General features: G+C 31.3%; 1 protein-coding gene across 1 annotated transcript; it reads left to right on the top strand.

Moving 5' to 3' along the window:
• Positions 1 to 3515: 3515 nt before the first annotated feature.
• LOC133311765 (pectin acetylesterase 9) lies at positions 3516 to 14059 on the top strand. The gene is made up of 14 exons (XM_061512860.1): positions 3516 to 3553; positions 3641 to 3764; positions 3990 to 4072; positions 7475 to 7604; positions 10940 to 11019; positions 12042 to 12128; positions 12261 to 12385; positions 12482 to 12542; positions 12615 to 12671; positions 12750 to 12827; positions 12923 to 13028; positions 13117 to 13265; positions 13614 to 13724; positions 13821 to 14059. The coding sequence occupies exons 2-13, from the start codon at positions 3641 to 3643 to the stop codon at positions 13716 to 13718; spliced, it is 1185 nt and encodes a 394-aa protein (XP_061368844.1). The 5' UTR covers positions 3516 to 3553; the 3' UTR covers positions 13719 to 13724; positions 13821 to 14059.
• Positions 14060 to 16614: the final 2555 nt, after the last annotated feature.

Genomic DNA, 16614 nt, shown 5'->3' with positions numbered 1-16614 from the left:
AAAATACCCACTCGTAGATCCATAACTTACGCAACATTCCAAAAAGTTGCATTGACAAATCCATTCTCCTAAACCATGTCATTATTTAATACAAGATTATAATATATTTACAAGCCACTAGGATTGGTGTGAGATTTTAATGGTTTGTATTATGTTATGTGTTCAATTTTCATCATTGAATTGAGATTTTGGACAAAAAAATTATAATGTCTTTACTTAAATTAGGGAAGAAAAAAATAAAAAACGGAAGAGAAACTGATAAAAAAAAACCACACTATATTCTTTGAATAACTTAGAGGTATATTGGATTGAGATTTTAAAAAAATTTAATGAATTATTTTTGGATACAAAAATCATTGGTATTCAATTAGGATTTCAAAAGATTGAAAAAAAAAATCACATGGTATTCGATTAGAATTTTAAAAAATTATTTTAAAGTGGTCTAAATCTGATCGTATTCAATCAGGATATTAAACAAAGGAAAAATAATATTGTGAAATTAAAAAATATGACGATTTATTGGATTTTCTAGTTAGAAAAATATTCCTGCAGTTAATGCAGATAAGTTATCTACATTTACTTCCAAAACGACGTCGTTTTGGGATTGAAAGATTAGAAAATTATAATTATAAAGACTATAATAACCTGAATTAAATTAATATTACAAAAATATTATGATTTCCGTCCCAAAACGACGTTGTATTGGGCTTACTGCAGATAACTTATCTGCAGTAACTGCAAAAAAGTGAACCCTTTTCTATTAATGTGATTTTGTGAGACTTTTGAGTGAGAAGTATAAATAGCATGTTTCTCTCACAATTTTAACCCAACCTCTATGATTTATTGAGATTTTCTCTATTAAAGTGTCTCATAATTACTCTAGGAGGTGTTTGGTTTGGGGTAAATTTTCAGAATGATAGATATATCAGTAGTGGGAAACTAAGAATGGTGCGTTTGTTTTGTTGTCCTTCTTCATTTAGCCACCTACCGTAGATGCATAGGAAACGTAGATGCATAGCATTTCGTCCTCAAAAAGTCGGCCAAGGATGTCCTTCACGTAGGTGGTATTTACAAAAAGCAAGACAATTTCTCACACCATTTTTTATGCCAAAGACGAGCGTACCCCTTCTGTGCCAGCGTCTAGGTCGCAATCCATTGTTGAATTCTTGTCGCTTGCTCCAACATCACCTCCTTTATCACTAGTCACTACGTATATTTGGAGCTGATTCTGAGCCATCAAGCTCAATTTCTGTATCATCATGAAGAACAGAATGACTAGAGACATCAGCACCTTGGCGAGGTTTACTGGAGGTCTGAGATGGTGATTTCCATTGTGTAAGGTCCTGTCTAAGGTTAGAAAGAGAAGCCAAAATAGAGGCCCCAGCCACAGCTGAAGGGTCTCCACTTCTCTTTTCAAGCTGCAGAATTTTCCATCACCACTTTGAACTTCTGCACCCCTAACCAGACCTCAGTATTCAGTTGCTGGAAAATCTAAGTCAAAAGTAAATTAAGAAAATCACCGATGCAAAGACAAATTAAAAAACAAAATAAATACCTTGAGAAAAAGGAAACAACAGATGATTAAAGTAGCATGCCACCGTAAAAATATTGTACAATCAGGGTTATTTTTGTAAACTTACCTAATTTCCCCATCTATATTTTACCTACAACTAAACATAGATTTTAAAAAAGTTACCTAATTTCTCCGGTAAATTTTTTTCCAACCAAACAACTTTTTTTTCCTTTTATCTACCTATCTCACTTTCCAACAATTTCCCTATATATCACATTTCCCTAAAATTTACCCTGAACCAAACACTCCCCTAGTCTTTTCTCAAAGTATGTTCTTTTTTTACTTATATGTTTTCTCTTGTTTTGGCATTGCTATGATTTATGGTTGTACTTGTCGTCTATAATGATGTGTTCCATTTTATTTTATTTTGATATATTTATCATAGAGTTGACAATAAACATGTTTATTATGCAATTTGTATATGTATAGGATCTCAATCGGAGACAACAATGTATGCATGTGCTCTCTTTTCCTCCTACATAATCGTTAGTTCATTCAATTTTTTTTTTATTGTTTGTTGATTGAACTATTTAATGTTGGTTTGGTTTATGGTAAATATTATATAATCATTTGAATTCGTGAGATTGGGTTGGTGAGTACCTATATGGGTTATATAACTGGCTCCATGCTATCACTTTTTCATCTGTAAACCCAACATTTGCAGAATTTGTACAAACAGTATATTGCCAATAAATAATTATCAAGTCATAGCAAACATTATAACATATGAGATTCTTGTTTTTTTTTTTGTTATCACTTTCCTTTTTTAATATAAACTGTGATTATAATAAAGTTACATCAAATTATTGATTATGAAAATTATATTATGCTTTATTTTTTTAATGAATATCATTGTATTTCTTTGTTATTTTTATATTAACTCTTTTAATTTTGAATGTTTGTTAAAAATTTATATGATTTTTTATAATCTTATAAATTCATTTTATCAAATCAAATCTTATAAAATTTATTAAAATCTTTTAAAAAAATTCTTTTAAAAAGTCTTTAAAGTCACTGCAATTCTATATAGTCGTTTAAAAGTTACAAATTTTTTTATCTTAAAATAATATTTTAAAATCTTAATCCAATACACCTTTAGTTTTTAAAAGTAATAATAATACATAAGGATCTATTTATCTCATGCAACAGAGTTAAGATAGTGGGCTCCACAATTTTTTTTAAAAAAGAAAAGAAAAAATAACGGACTTCACAATTTTGTATCTGTTATCTCATGCAACATGAGATAATTATTTTCCTAATGAATATAGAAAGTAAAGAAAAAACCAATCAAAATATTAATAAAATAAAGAAGTATTAACAGAAGTTAGTTGAAGTTGAGAATAGCTTGAAGATTCAATGACACCAAAAACCGAACCCCACCGCAGCAACATGGTTTGGTTACCCTCTTGATCCATGTTCTGTTACGTGGTGGGTCCTCCGTAACCAAAAGCTTCCGTCCAATTTCTTCTCATCTTTTTTATTTTTCAAGATGCAATTCCCTCCGTTCTCAACACGACAAGGCGCACCCATAATTTCATTGATCACATTCCAACATTGAGCAAAAGAAAAAAGCTTCTACCTTACGACTCCGCTTCTTTTTTACTTCAACAAACTGCAATTCTGAACCACATAAACACAGATTCTCCGATTTCATTCCTTTCACGGTTTCCTTTTTCCTTTTTAGTTTTTAGATCCAGTCTATGTCATATTATCATTATTATTATTATAGTGATGAATATTATAGTGATGGCGACGCGAATAAATTACTTTTACCCAGAATTGAACTCTATCCATTCTGTTTAAGCAATCCATGAGAAGTCTATGTCACTTACGTGGATTTCCAATTCAGTTCATTCGTATGTGTCGTGCTAATCTAAATCCATTGCGTCTCTTGTGATTTCTCTATTTATTCCCCTCCTGCCTCAAAACCAAATCCAGACGAAGAAGAACCCAAAAAAAAAAAAAAACAGCGCAGTGACAGTGAGCACAGATCTTCTTTTCTTAATTTTATTTTTCCTTATAGATTCAGAATCCAGGGATAATTCGATTATCTTATTTTCTTTGAAGATGAACGTCATCGTCGCTTTCGTGTTCTTCTGTTTAACGACGGTGGCGCCATGGCGCGTTCGCTCAGAAGGAAGGCTTTCGGTGAAAATGACGCTGGTTCAGAATGCTCGCGCTACTGGTGCTCGTAAGTTATTTTTATTTTTTTATTTTCTACGTTTAACGATATATTAATGAGAATATCATTTTTGCATTAAAAACAAACGGTAAACGATATCTGTGGAAGAGAGGGAGAGAGAGAAAGAAAGGCCTCTCTCTATAACAGATATCATTTTTTCTGTTTTTAATGCAGAAATAATATCCCTTATATTAATTTATTATTAATTATTAAAACTTCGTAAATTATTTGAAGTTTGTTTGGATGGAAGTGTCCCGGCGTATCATTTGGACAGAGGATATGGGGCTGGACAAGACAACTGGCTGCTACAATTTGAGGTACACTGAATTTTCTCTCTCCCCTTTTTAATTTTTTTTCTTCTAAACTATAAGGTAAATTAAATGATGCCGAAAAGAGAATAGATATATTAACATATCCATCCTATCTAATGTATGCATTATTTGCATTTTGCAAGACCTTTTAGAAAAAAACGTATAGAATATGGTGTGAAATAGTAACGAAAAAATTAGCGTTGTTTTGTAGTAGCGTTTGAAAAAGTGGTGTCGATGTTTTTTGGGGTGGTTTTTGGGGGAGAAAGGTGACGATTGGTTGTTTTCGAAACGCTATACGACAGCGTATTTGTGTCGTCCGCCTAGAGTATTGCGCGCGGACTGCCTTGGGGAAATGGAATCTGCTGTTTCACTTCCCCGCGCCGAAGATACAATTTAATGCTGACGTGGTTGGCCTTTTGTTGCTGAATCGAAATTTTAGTAGTCATCGCTGTATCACAGTTTTTTTTTACGGCATTTCATTTTTTATGTTGCATAAGAATTAAATTTTTATGTTGTGACTAAATTAATGATAGACTTCATATTTATTAAAAAAAGAAATACACGTAAATCGAAAAATCATAACATGAGAATTTTTTTTTTTTTATACACAGAAATACCATACTATATTAGAGTTTTATTCATGTATATTCTTCATTATTTGGATAAAAACTAATTATTGAAATTTAAAACTTTAGAAATCTAAAAAAATTAACCTTTTCTAAGTAATTAAAATGATTATAAAGCTGATTTTGTAAAGGATTTAATAGTTTCCATATATTATTGTTGATTAAATAATAATTTTTTCCAATTTGTAATTTATTATTTGTTTTACTAATTTTAGTTTTAAAATTAGTGCTAATGAATTAATAGTAAATAATTAAAATAGATTTTTTTTTATAAAATTAGAACTTTGAGGTAATTCACCATTTTAATGTACTTCCTTTAAATTAATTTGGGTCTAGCTGTTATTGTAACGGTCAGGGTGCAATTATATTAATAAAAGTAAATTTAAGGGCATGTTTGGTGTATAGTATAAGATATGATATTGTATAAGATAATATCCTCCAATATTTTAAAAATTAATATGTCACAAAAAATATTTTAATATATTAATATTGAAACGATATATTAGTTCTTGAGAATTGTACATGTAAACAATATTAATACATCAACTCTTTATCAGGCCTAATCCCACCCCCTTAGGCCTGATTAAGTTATATATCGTTTTGATGTATTAAGGGATTCTGCTGTATAAGCTTATACTATACGATGATCACACCAAACAACTGAAAATGTCACAACGTATAGTATAAGCACCAAATATGCCCTAAAACAACCATCGACATGTGACAAGATATTTTTTTTAAGAGGTGATAATATGAGCTGAATTCGATGTGTCAATCAGTCAAAATTGGGCGAGTTAGTGGATTGAGATATGTAACTTAACTCGCCTCAACCTGTCCCGCTTGGTTGTGGGTCAAAATGAGTTCGCGGTAGATTGGTTCACGAGTCATTTTTTTTTACTATTAGGTAGTATTTTATTTGTCACTAAGTTTTAATGATATATATTTTTTTTATCTTAGTACTTCTCTAAGAAAAATAAAGAAGAAATTTTTTATTTATGATAAAAATTATCTATATATAAAGACAAAAATAAGTTTCTAAACAATATCTGATTGATTATTAGCATATATTTAAGTTTGAGATTAGAAAAAAAATTAAGGGATATATGAAATGAAAATAATTAATATTATAAAATTAATAAAATATAATTTATTTTTAATTATTTTTTATGTTATTGACCCGTCAATTCATCATAAAATATGATCAATTAGACTTTTCAACCCACGTTCGGGATTGGGCGAGCCAAATCATTTTGCCACATATGATTTTTCTCATTCAAGACCTCTCATGGTGTCATAATTTTGGTATACCGCCGTTCTCCCTCCACATGCAGGGTGATCACGGGTGGATTGAAAGGAGTTAGGGTGGACGCCTGTTTCTCTCTCTCAAAATTTCAGTTTTGGGACATATTTTGTGTCAAGTAAATTTCAGAATTATATATAATTTCGCACCCTTAAAAAAGGGTTTTCTCTCTTAATTTTAAACTGAAATAAATATAATTTTGTCTCCTTTCCCAAAATTTCAGCCACTAAAGGTGATTTTAGGTTATGAATATGCGGGACGTCCCGATTTGGAGGATTGTCTGATTGTTCTATAAACTGAGCTAAAGGCATTGGTATAAATGAACTAGGCATATGAAGGAGGTTTCCGCCTTGTGAACAAAGAAAAAAATGATGGTGTGTAGTGTGTGGTAGCTTGTAAGAGGCCTTGAGGAGGTGAATGAGTCAAAAGGTCATTTATAACGGTGCAGGTGTGTTATATAAAGGGTTACGAAGTGTTCCTAAACACGCGACATGAAGAGTGAGTGGTCCTTATAAGTGTGTGCCCGCGGGGTGAGTATATTCTTCAACAGTTGGAGGTGGTTAGCTAGTGTGTGAGAGAGGTGATACATTTTTTTAATAAAGATGCTTTAATTTATCATGTAGTGTGGAGTCAGTGGATAAGCATAAAGACCCAGAAGGCCAGAACTGCAATCCCTAATGCATGGGTTGGACTTGGAAATTAGTTATAAAAAAAAACATATTTTTTAACCGTTTTAAATTATTCGAATTATAATCAATATTATTTTTTAGCGCAGGAAGAAACATATTTAACGAGTCATCTACACAATAGAAACGGGACATTTATGAGGAAAATGACCCGCCCATACAGGCAAACCATTTCTAGCTTTAGGAACCTCGTGTTGGAAAATCTGAAGTTTAAAATATACCTTAATCTCACCGACTTTTAATAAACCTAATATTTTAATTGGTACATAATTGCTATGCTTAAACAAATAAAATCCATGCAGGATTTTTTACTATAGTTTATTAGTGATAAAACTAAAACAATAATCATATGCCTGATTTTTTTTTATATATATAGTATGTACTTTTCATATTATTCTTTTTTTGTATGTATATATAGTATTTTAATGTTTGTTGTACAAATTTTGTACATGTAAAACGTACTAGTAATTGTTTACCTAACAATACTTAAAAGGGTGGTCATAACAATTCCACACTTACAAAAGCGGTGTGTCTCGATAGCGTGGAGTCAAAGATAGAAAGCAATGTTGAACCATAAAGTGTCATGTCAGAGAATAAAGTTTCATACCAAACTTTGAATCAAAGCAAAGGGATGGAAATCTGAAATGTTGAATTGAAATGACAAAGTGGTTAAAATGCAGCTAGTGAGTTCAGTTAGCAATCATGGATTCATGGTGGAGCCTAAATCCCAATTGAAGAAACTTGGTTAGGTAGTCATAAATCATTAATGTTAATCACCGATTATGGTACATGACAGGGAGGTGGGTGGTGCAATGACATGAGATCATGCTTGGACAGAGCGCAAACTCGCAGGGGCTCAACACGCTATATGACCGAGTGGGAGACCTTCTCTGGTATTTTAAGCAACAATGCCACCCTTAATCCAGGTAAATCAACTTTTGCTTTGTTTTGTTTTCTTCTTTTATTTGAGAATTATAATAACTTGAATTTAAAGGTCCCTTTGTTTTAATAGAATATATAATTGACTGTATATAATGTCACTTTTTCAATTAAAAAATTTGTTCAAAAATATTTCTTAGAAAAAGATATTTTTCAAAAATATTTTCATAGTGTATATATTTTTTCATAGTTTTGTTGATAAATATGTAGATTTCTTATCAAATCCACTTGATTATTGAAACGAATATATCCTTGAAAGGATATCAATTAATAATTATGCTTACGCCATAACTTCTTGAACCTTATATACAACAGGGACCTATATACAATGTTATTAAAACCGGCTCGATCATTGACCTGATCGAGGTATTGGGTCACTGGTTCAATCAGTGAGTCACTGGTTCAATCGCATGACCCGGTAATTATATGTAATTTTATAATTTATATTAAAAAATTATAAACATACTCAGATATCTAAAAAAATGATAAAGATTTCAAATATTTTAATATAAAAAAATAATAAATCACATATTATTATTCAATAAAAGATCTAACAAAAACATAATGATCGTGATACGAGACTTTAGGTTCAGAAAACGACATCTCTAACTATAAATCAAATCAAAATTTTCTGTATAATGCATAATTGAGATAATATTAGTGTTGTAGGTATATAATTTATGTAAGTCAATAAGCAGAAAACTATTCAAATATGTCCATTATGATTTTTTTTTTGAAAAAAAAAATTTGAATTTCTTTTGGGACCGGACCGGGTCATCGGTTAACCGACTGGGTCATCGATTTTCACGAAAATCGATCGGGTCAGACCGGGTCGCACTGACTTTGATGCATGACCCGTCCGTTGCTTCAACCGAATCGGTTATATGACCGGTTTATCGTTTCCCGGATCGATCCGGCCGGGTCGGTCCAGATTTCTTGTCTATATATGTGCTGATGTGTGCAATTGCAGGCATTAATATTTTTATATTACAATTGTTTTTGGTTCAGCAACTACAAGAAAAATTGAGTTTATAACCTCTTTAAATTATTCAAATTTCTCTTAGGAAAATACTATTCTCATGTTATATGAGATAAACTTCTCTCCCTACTCCCTTTGATAACTGTGTTATTTTTTCTTTTATTTTATTTTTATTTTTCAGATAGTGGACCCCACAAGTTTATCTCTATGACATGAGATAACTTATCTCCTTTAACTTGAGATTAATAAAACATTTTCTCCTAACTGCCTGAGGGATAGATATATACATTAAAGAATAAGTACTATTAATTTTTTAAATTACTCAAATTCCTCTTCACAGCCTCGGGGATAAAGGGATATAGACATTATACGATAGACGTACTAATAGCATTTTTCTTTTTTTCCTTTTTGGTAACTAGGGAGGGCATAATTAAGCCCAGAAAACAACTAGCATTTTTCTAATTGGTAACATCATCGTAGGTATTTTTTTTTTAATTTTACTTTGTACTTTTTCTGTGGCGGTGGTCTTTATAAATTAGCTGTCCTTTGATTTTAGAAACTATGGTTAACTGACAAACAGGGCAATCCAATAATGTCGAGTGAAGCTCCACAATAGCGTCCATGTACCGCCAGATTCCCTTTCACGTGCTCTTGTTGCCTATTTTGCTACCTCATGTTTTTTCACCTTCTTCCATTTTCCACTTAGCTTTCTTCTGCATAAAGCTTACCAATCTTGTATGCTTCTGTTGTCATTTAGGCTCGTGACTGTGAAATGACAAATACCACCATTCCCGTTTCATAACTCTAAACTGTCTTTGTTTCTTGTGGTTCTTTATTTTCTTCTTTTCTTAATCCCCACTTTACCATTCTTCATCTCAGCTGTTGTAGACATACCGTGTTTCTATCTAAAATTATTTGGGATGATGTGAGCATTATGATAGGTAATATATGTTGCCTTTAGATCCGTGACCTATGCGTTGTTTCTTTTCGTGAAGAAAAAAAGAGTAAATATTTTTTTTTGTCTTCAGCAAATTTTACGATGTCCGCTTTAGTTCTTAGCAAATAAAAAATGTATCCGTGATCTTCAAGAAATTCAAAATGGACCCATTTAGTTGAAATTATGGTCCCTCGCAAATTCAAAAAAGACTCACATTAGTTCATCAAAAGAACTCAAATTGGTCCACTTTGAATTTTTTAGTGATCACGAATAACTTATTTATTTGTTAGGGATTAAAGTGAGCATAGTAAAATTTCTTGAGGAAAAGGTATTTACTCAAGAAAAAAAACATTTTCCCACTTTGTAGAATAAAAAAAAGTTATCGTATCAACTGTGAGGTAATGTATCTTCAGTTTAGTTCCGTGACCCATTCCTTGCTTCTTTTCATGCATGAAAAAAAAAAACATTTTCCAATTTTGTAGAGCGAAAAAAAGTTAATAAATATTAAATTTGTAGATGTATGAAAACAATAATACAAATATTTTGTTAGAGAAATATAATATTAAAATAATGAGTTCGATTTTTTTACAATGTAGATAATTTATCTACAGTGAGCCCAAAACGACGTCGTTTTGAGGCAGAAATCAAGGTATTTTTGTAATTATAATTTATTTCAGGGTTATAATAGTCTTTCTCATTATAATTTTTTAATTTTTCAACCCAAAACGACGTTGTTTTGAGAGTGAATGTAGATAATTTATCTACATTCACTTTAGAATTGATAAGTATTCAGTTCAAGTTTAAACTGTTGACTTAAATTGGTTGCTTATTATAATATAAGAACCAAAATAATTATAGAAGAGAAATTTTTTTTTTTTTTTTGATAACAAGAGAAAAATATTTATCCTTTTAAATGACACAATTTATATCCTTTCACTCTCATAAAGAGGTGAGACCCACACCTTTATTTTTTTTGTCAACTCTCTCTCCTCATTTATTTATCTCTTTCTCTCTCTTAAAATGACACAATTTTACATCCTTTAAAATGACATACATTTTCCCCATTATAGAATTACAAGTTTGATCCTTAACATTTTTTTGAGTCGAATTAATTGCTTTACATATTTCAATGACTATTCATTGTAACATGATATGTGATTTATAAAAGAAAAAAATTCCTTATAAACACTTTAGTCTTATTATAATTTTTTTAAACGATTCAGATAAACTTACCTTAAAACTAAGCAACTGTCATCGCTTTGTTAAAATATGTATGGAAAGAAGCGAACTATTTTTTTTTTCTCTTCTGTTTCCTATTTAATATTTAGACTTTATCTTTTTGGATGTTCTTTTTTCTTTTTTGTAATTAAAATCTTGCGTTTGTCTGTGATCGGTGTTCATACCAGACTTTTACAATTGGAACCGTGTGAAGCTGAGATATTGTGATGGAGCTTCATTTACTGGGGACGGTGTGTTCGACAATGGGGTAATTTTCTCAACGCCTCTCCCCGATACGACATTATTCTTAAGCAGAAATCATAGTATTTTTATAATTTTAATTTATTTTAAAGTTATAATAGTTTTTATATTTATAATTTTTTAAAATTTTAATACCCAATCGACGTTATTTTAGAATAAATGCAAATAATTTATCTGTATTAACTGCAGAAACATTTTTCCATTTAATATATAACAGTAGACAAAAAAATTAGGTAGAATAATATATTGGAAAAATATTTCTCAAGCTGCTTGAGATAAGTTTATTTCCGATCATCCCAAAACTACATCGTTTTGATTATTTATCTTCTTATATTTATTGATTCACCTTTGAATAATTATGATTCTCTTTTTCTCTTTCTTCATTTATCACCATTGATCCATCTTTCTATGGTTATGATTTAGTAGCCGGAGATAAAGTTATCTCCGGTAGCTTGAGAAATGTTAAGCCCATAATATATATATATATATATATATATATTAAAAAAGAATAAGATATTATGCATATTTCTTTTATAACTATTTTTTTTTTGGTAATCTTTTTTATATCTATTTTACCTATTCTTATTATATCAAAATCTCAATTAATTTTTAATAATTCTTTCTTCTGATGATATTATGATTTAACATGATAAAAAAAAATTAGTTAGTAAAGTAGACATAAAAAAAATAAAAATAGACACATTGTCTTATCCTATTAAAAAAATTCCAAAATTCAGGGAGGGGTAGTGCGGTGGCCAACCCAGCCTCTCCAGTCTCCCCTAGGTCCGTATGTGAGGGAGTGACTTTCCCAAGGTTCAGGGTTTCAGATTTCAGACTAAACCAGACCAAATTCTGGTTGTAAAAAAGAAAAAGAAAAGGAAAATTACCGTAAATTCGGGAGGGTAATGGTTTAGTTAACATCACGGGCATTAGTGTTACATCAACATTTTTCATGTATCTTGTTACTTGCAGTATAAAATCAAGTTTACTGAATAATGTAACTCTTCGTGTTTGTGATATGAACATCAGACAACAACGCTTTATTTCAAAGGGCAAAGGATTTGGGAAGCCATTATTCACGACCTTCTACCAAAGGGTTTGGGAAGGGCAAGAAAGGTACACTACTCCTCTATGGTGTTTGCTTTCGTTTGTTCTCTCAACTAAAGATATATTACTAGCAGTTTATGTCAACTGATTGTATTATATGATGTGAACGAAATTTATAATACCTTTGTATCTCTTGTCTAGGCTTTGCTTTCAGGATGTTCAGCAGGAGGTTTAGCTACCTTTCACCATTGCGACGATTTCACCAAGTATTTGCCAATTAATGCTAAAGTTAAATGCTTGAGTGATGCGGGTTTTTTTCTTGACGAGTATGTTTAGTCTATCTTGAGTAATTTCAACATAATCTTCAGCTGAATTTCTCCAAAATCTTAATATTAACATTTCCTTTGCCACCCTTTTTGCAGAACAGATATAAGTTTGAAGCACACTATGAGGATCTTCGTCGAGAGTCTAGTTTCATTACAGGTAGTCTTCAATAAATGCGCCATATATACGTGCTTATGTTTTGAGGTACTTATCCAGTGTCTTGTGCAACAGGGGGTGGAGCAGAACCTGAATAGAAACTGCACCAGTGAGCTGTACCTTCCATACTTGGTATGTTTTCCCATGAAGTTGCATCATTAGCTCAAGAAAATTATACAAGATTTTGATGTTTGTCATGTTTCCATGCAGTGCTTCTTTCCACAATATGCGTTGAAATACATATCAACACCATATTTTATCTTGAACTCTGCCTATGATGTGTTCCAAGTAATATTTTTTGACATATTTTTTCCTATATTGCACATTATCTTAATTCATATAATTGGCGAATTATGAGATGAATAAACTTATAATGTCAACAGTTCCATCATATATTGGTGCCATCTTCTGCTGACTTGCATGGACGCTGGAATCACTGCAAGATGAACCCAGAGGCGTGCACACCTGACCAAATTAATATTTTGCAAGGTTCCTCTTCCATAATTTGTCATTAACTAAATTCTTCCTTCTCGTTATAAATAAAACTGATTTTCCTTACTCAGTGCACTTTATTCAGGTTTTAGGCTCCACATGCTTGGAGCTTTAAGGCAGTTCGACATATATTCAACAAGAGTGGGAATGTTCATAAATTCATGTTTTGCTCATTGCCAAAGTGAATTGCAAGATACATGGTTTGGAGCTGATTCTCCAAGAATAAACAACAAGGTAACAATCTTACTCATTGACAGCGAGACATGATAATAAACTTGTTTTTAGTATGTGAGATTTAACTAATTTGTTAAGTGAACATCTATGCTGTGCAACTTATTACCCAGACTTCTGATGACCAATCAAGCCGAAACCCTGTGTAAAATAGGAGAAAGAGTTCGAATTATAAAATATAACAGTCTAAGATCTTGAACTATGTGTCGTCATTGTAGTATTATATTATTTAATATTCGATTCTTTAACAAAAATTTAAGGTTTACACTTAAAAACGAAGTGATCCTCGAACTTTCAGCATAGTGAATTTTCTAAGTCAGCGACATGGTTAAACTGCTCTATTTTTTACAGACTATTGCCGAAGCGGTTGGTGATTGGTATTTTAGCAGAAACAGAAGCAATGAAATAGACTGTGCATATCCATGTGATACAACTTGTCGTAATCTTATACCATAAGCTCAGGTAATTCCTTCTTATACTAATATTGCATACTAGTTCTCTTGGATATCATGTTGACTTTAAGGCCCAGTGATCTGTCTCAATTTGAAATGTTGGCAGGTCATTTAGAGGATTAAACTAAAAGTTTATCCACAAGCTTCTCTAGTTCTCATAGTGAAGGTCTTAAGAGTTCTCTAAAAAGAGGATTCAGAGGGATTTTTTGATACGAAGCCATACAAGTACACAGTGAATGCTAGCAGATAGAAAATTCTTTGATATGAACAAGAAAGGTGATAAAGGAACCAAAAGAGAAAATGTGGTTTCAATTATTATTTCTAAATTATTTTTTTACTTAATAAAATCAATTGGCTTTTGTTTCTTATGTCTGAAAGCTCTCGTCATGTCTTGAAACTTGATACATGTTATCAATCCCACTCAACCCTTGAAACTTGATACATGTTATCAATCCCACTCAACCCTTCTTCTCTCTGAGTTTTTATCCAAAGTACTGGGCACATCACTTCAATGCTTTTGCACTTACAAGTAAATAAATGGATCGTCTAAAGTGGTGTAACTCCTCTGAATAACAAAAGGAACTGATTATATGTAATTTTAATATCTTCTAGCTAAAAAGGAGACATGGCCAGTTCTTTTTATATTTGGTGGTTTTATTTTTGGGGTTGCCACCTGTAGTTTAGCAGTTCCCTTCTGCATAGCAGCCCAAGGCAAACTTCAGAGTTTAACTATAGCTTCTACGTTATTCCACCGTTTTAATCTACCTCAAGCTCGTGGACTTTCGGAAATAGTTGGACATATATTCTGAGTCTGAGAGGAGTTTATCTCAGATCCTCAACAGAGACATATATAGGTAAGCTCTTGGAAGGTTTTTATAAGGAATTGAATGCCTAAGGCATCACCTTTCCAAATGACTCATATATTTACCTGTGAAAACTGTTGGATATATTAACAATACAGTCCTACAATATGTTCCAATAGCTGATAACATTATTATTTGGATTTATATGGACTAGAACGTAAACACAATTGAACATTCCAAATCTTATGTCTCTGCTCTATCCAAACATAGTCAAAATTTAGTTCTTCTGGTTATCACTAATCACTATTAAAATGAGATTTGTCTTTCAATAACATCATCAAAGGCTCAACCGAAACCAAAACTTATGGCAAACAATTAAGTTAGAAATTAGAATGTTCTTTGGACAACCACGTATGCGCCACTATCGATATCAACTCTACTAAGAAACAGAGAGTTGAGAAGTTGTTTGTTCTTTCCTTCTTTTCTCTTCCCAATTCCCGCCTACCAAATCATTGTCATTATAATTCCAGTTACTAAACAGACATGCTTATAAAGAAAACGCAAGACAAACGAAAATATGAAAAAATAAAAAGGAAAAGAAAGAGAGATGGGAATAATTTCTAACTCATAATCCCTAAAGATCTGCTTGAAATTAGCTTTAGCTTTTTTTTTTTTTTTTGTTAGTGGGGAAATTTTCTTCAATACTCGCGTACTAACGAAAGTTGAGTTAATCTTTTACTCAATTTGGAAAAAAGTAATATAAATGACTTTTATCATTATACCCATCCTCTTACGATTATTAGCAGTTAAGTCTCATTTTTTCTACAGGTATTCATTCCCATAGTACCAAAAATATGCTCGTTGGTGGGGTTCTTTATAGGATGCAATTTTATGCCAACAATCTATATGATTTCTTCAATATATTGTAGTGACCCACACGGCCACACCTATGTTTTCTTTTATTTTTCAAGAAAAATCTGAATCTTGCATATGTTACAATCAGTATAGATTACAAAATACAAAATCTTTAAATTAAGACTCTTATAGTATGAAATCAACCACTGTTCCTGCAAAGTTAAAAACTTCCTCGGAGGGTCCGCTGAATGAACATAAAGTGCCATGTAAGTTGAAAAGAAAAAAACGATCAACCGGGCAAACAAGAATTGCTCCAATCAAATGAAAACAATTCAGAAACGTTCAACGGGTCTTCAGATTGCCAAAAAAGATTTCTCTTTGGCTATGCAGGGGGAAAAAATTGAATTCAGCACCAACAGACCAAGAACTCGCTGAAATTAAACTGAAAATTTTGGAATATATTTAGGGTTTTGATTTTAATTTCGGTATATTTAATATTGGGAAATTTTATATAATAAAGACATTTTTATATTTTACATGAAATCACAACGGGCCTAAACTATTAAGTTTGAAGGGTTAAATGATATATGCTATAATCATTAGGTAAAAATGTGTTTTTTTTTTTTTTAAATTATTTAACGTAAGTTGTAGTGTTGTACTACATCAAGGGGTTCATTGTTGCTCTTGTCTCTTTATTAGGTCTATTGGGACTTCCCTCCGAAATTGGTCAAGGTAGAGGTGGTTTGGACTTTGGAAATATTCAGCTTCTGCATCACTAGTGGATAAGCTTCTTCTATGGCGGTTAGTAAACAAACAGTGATGACCTAATAACTACTTGATTTGAAGCAGAAGAACATCATTTTGTTTTTGTGGAAACCCTGCATAGGAATTTCCTTTATCATTGGGCATTTTGCATCCAGTTGCATAAAATATGAATATGAATGTACTTAGCTCAACAAGACAAAGTTTTTCTACAAGGGTAATTACGATAAAAATATACTTACCATGAAAAAAATTTACAACTTTTATAATTAATTTAATTATCGTTGATTTTCGTCAATTTAACAGTTATAATTTATGAGAATTAATAATTAATTAATAAATACGATCCAATAATTTTTAATAAATTATAACTGTTAGATTGACAGAAATCAACGATGATTAAGTTGATTGTCAATGTTATAAACTTTTTTTGATGGTAAATATGTTATTACTCCCTAGTTATTTCTTACATTTGTAAAT

Source organism: Gastrolobium bilobum, unplaced genomic scaffold (assembly GCF_033153095.1).
Source record: "Gastrolobium bilobum isolate Gb01-03AN ecotype WA unplaced genomic scaffold, APGP_CSIRO_Gbil_v1 utg8280, whole genome shotgun sequence".
Taxonomy (NCBI): Eukaryota; Viridiplantae; Streptophyta; class Magnoliopsida; order Fabales; family Fabaceae; genus Gastrolobium; species Gastrolobium bilobum.
Note: the sequence above shows the minus strand (reverse complement) of the source record. Positions and strands in the feature narration are given on the sequence as shown.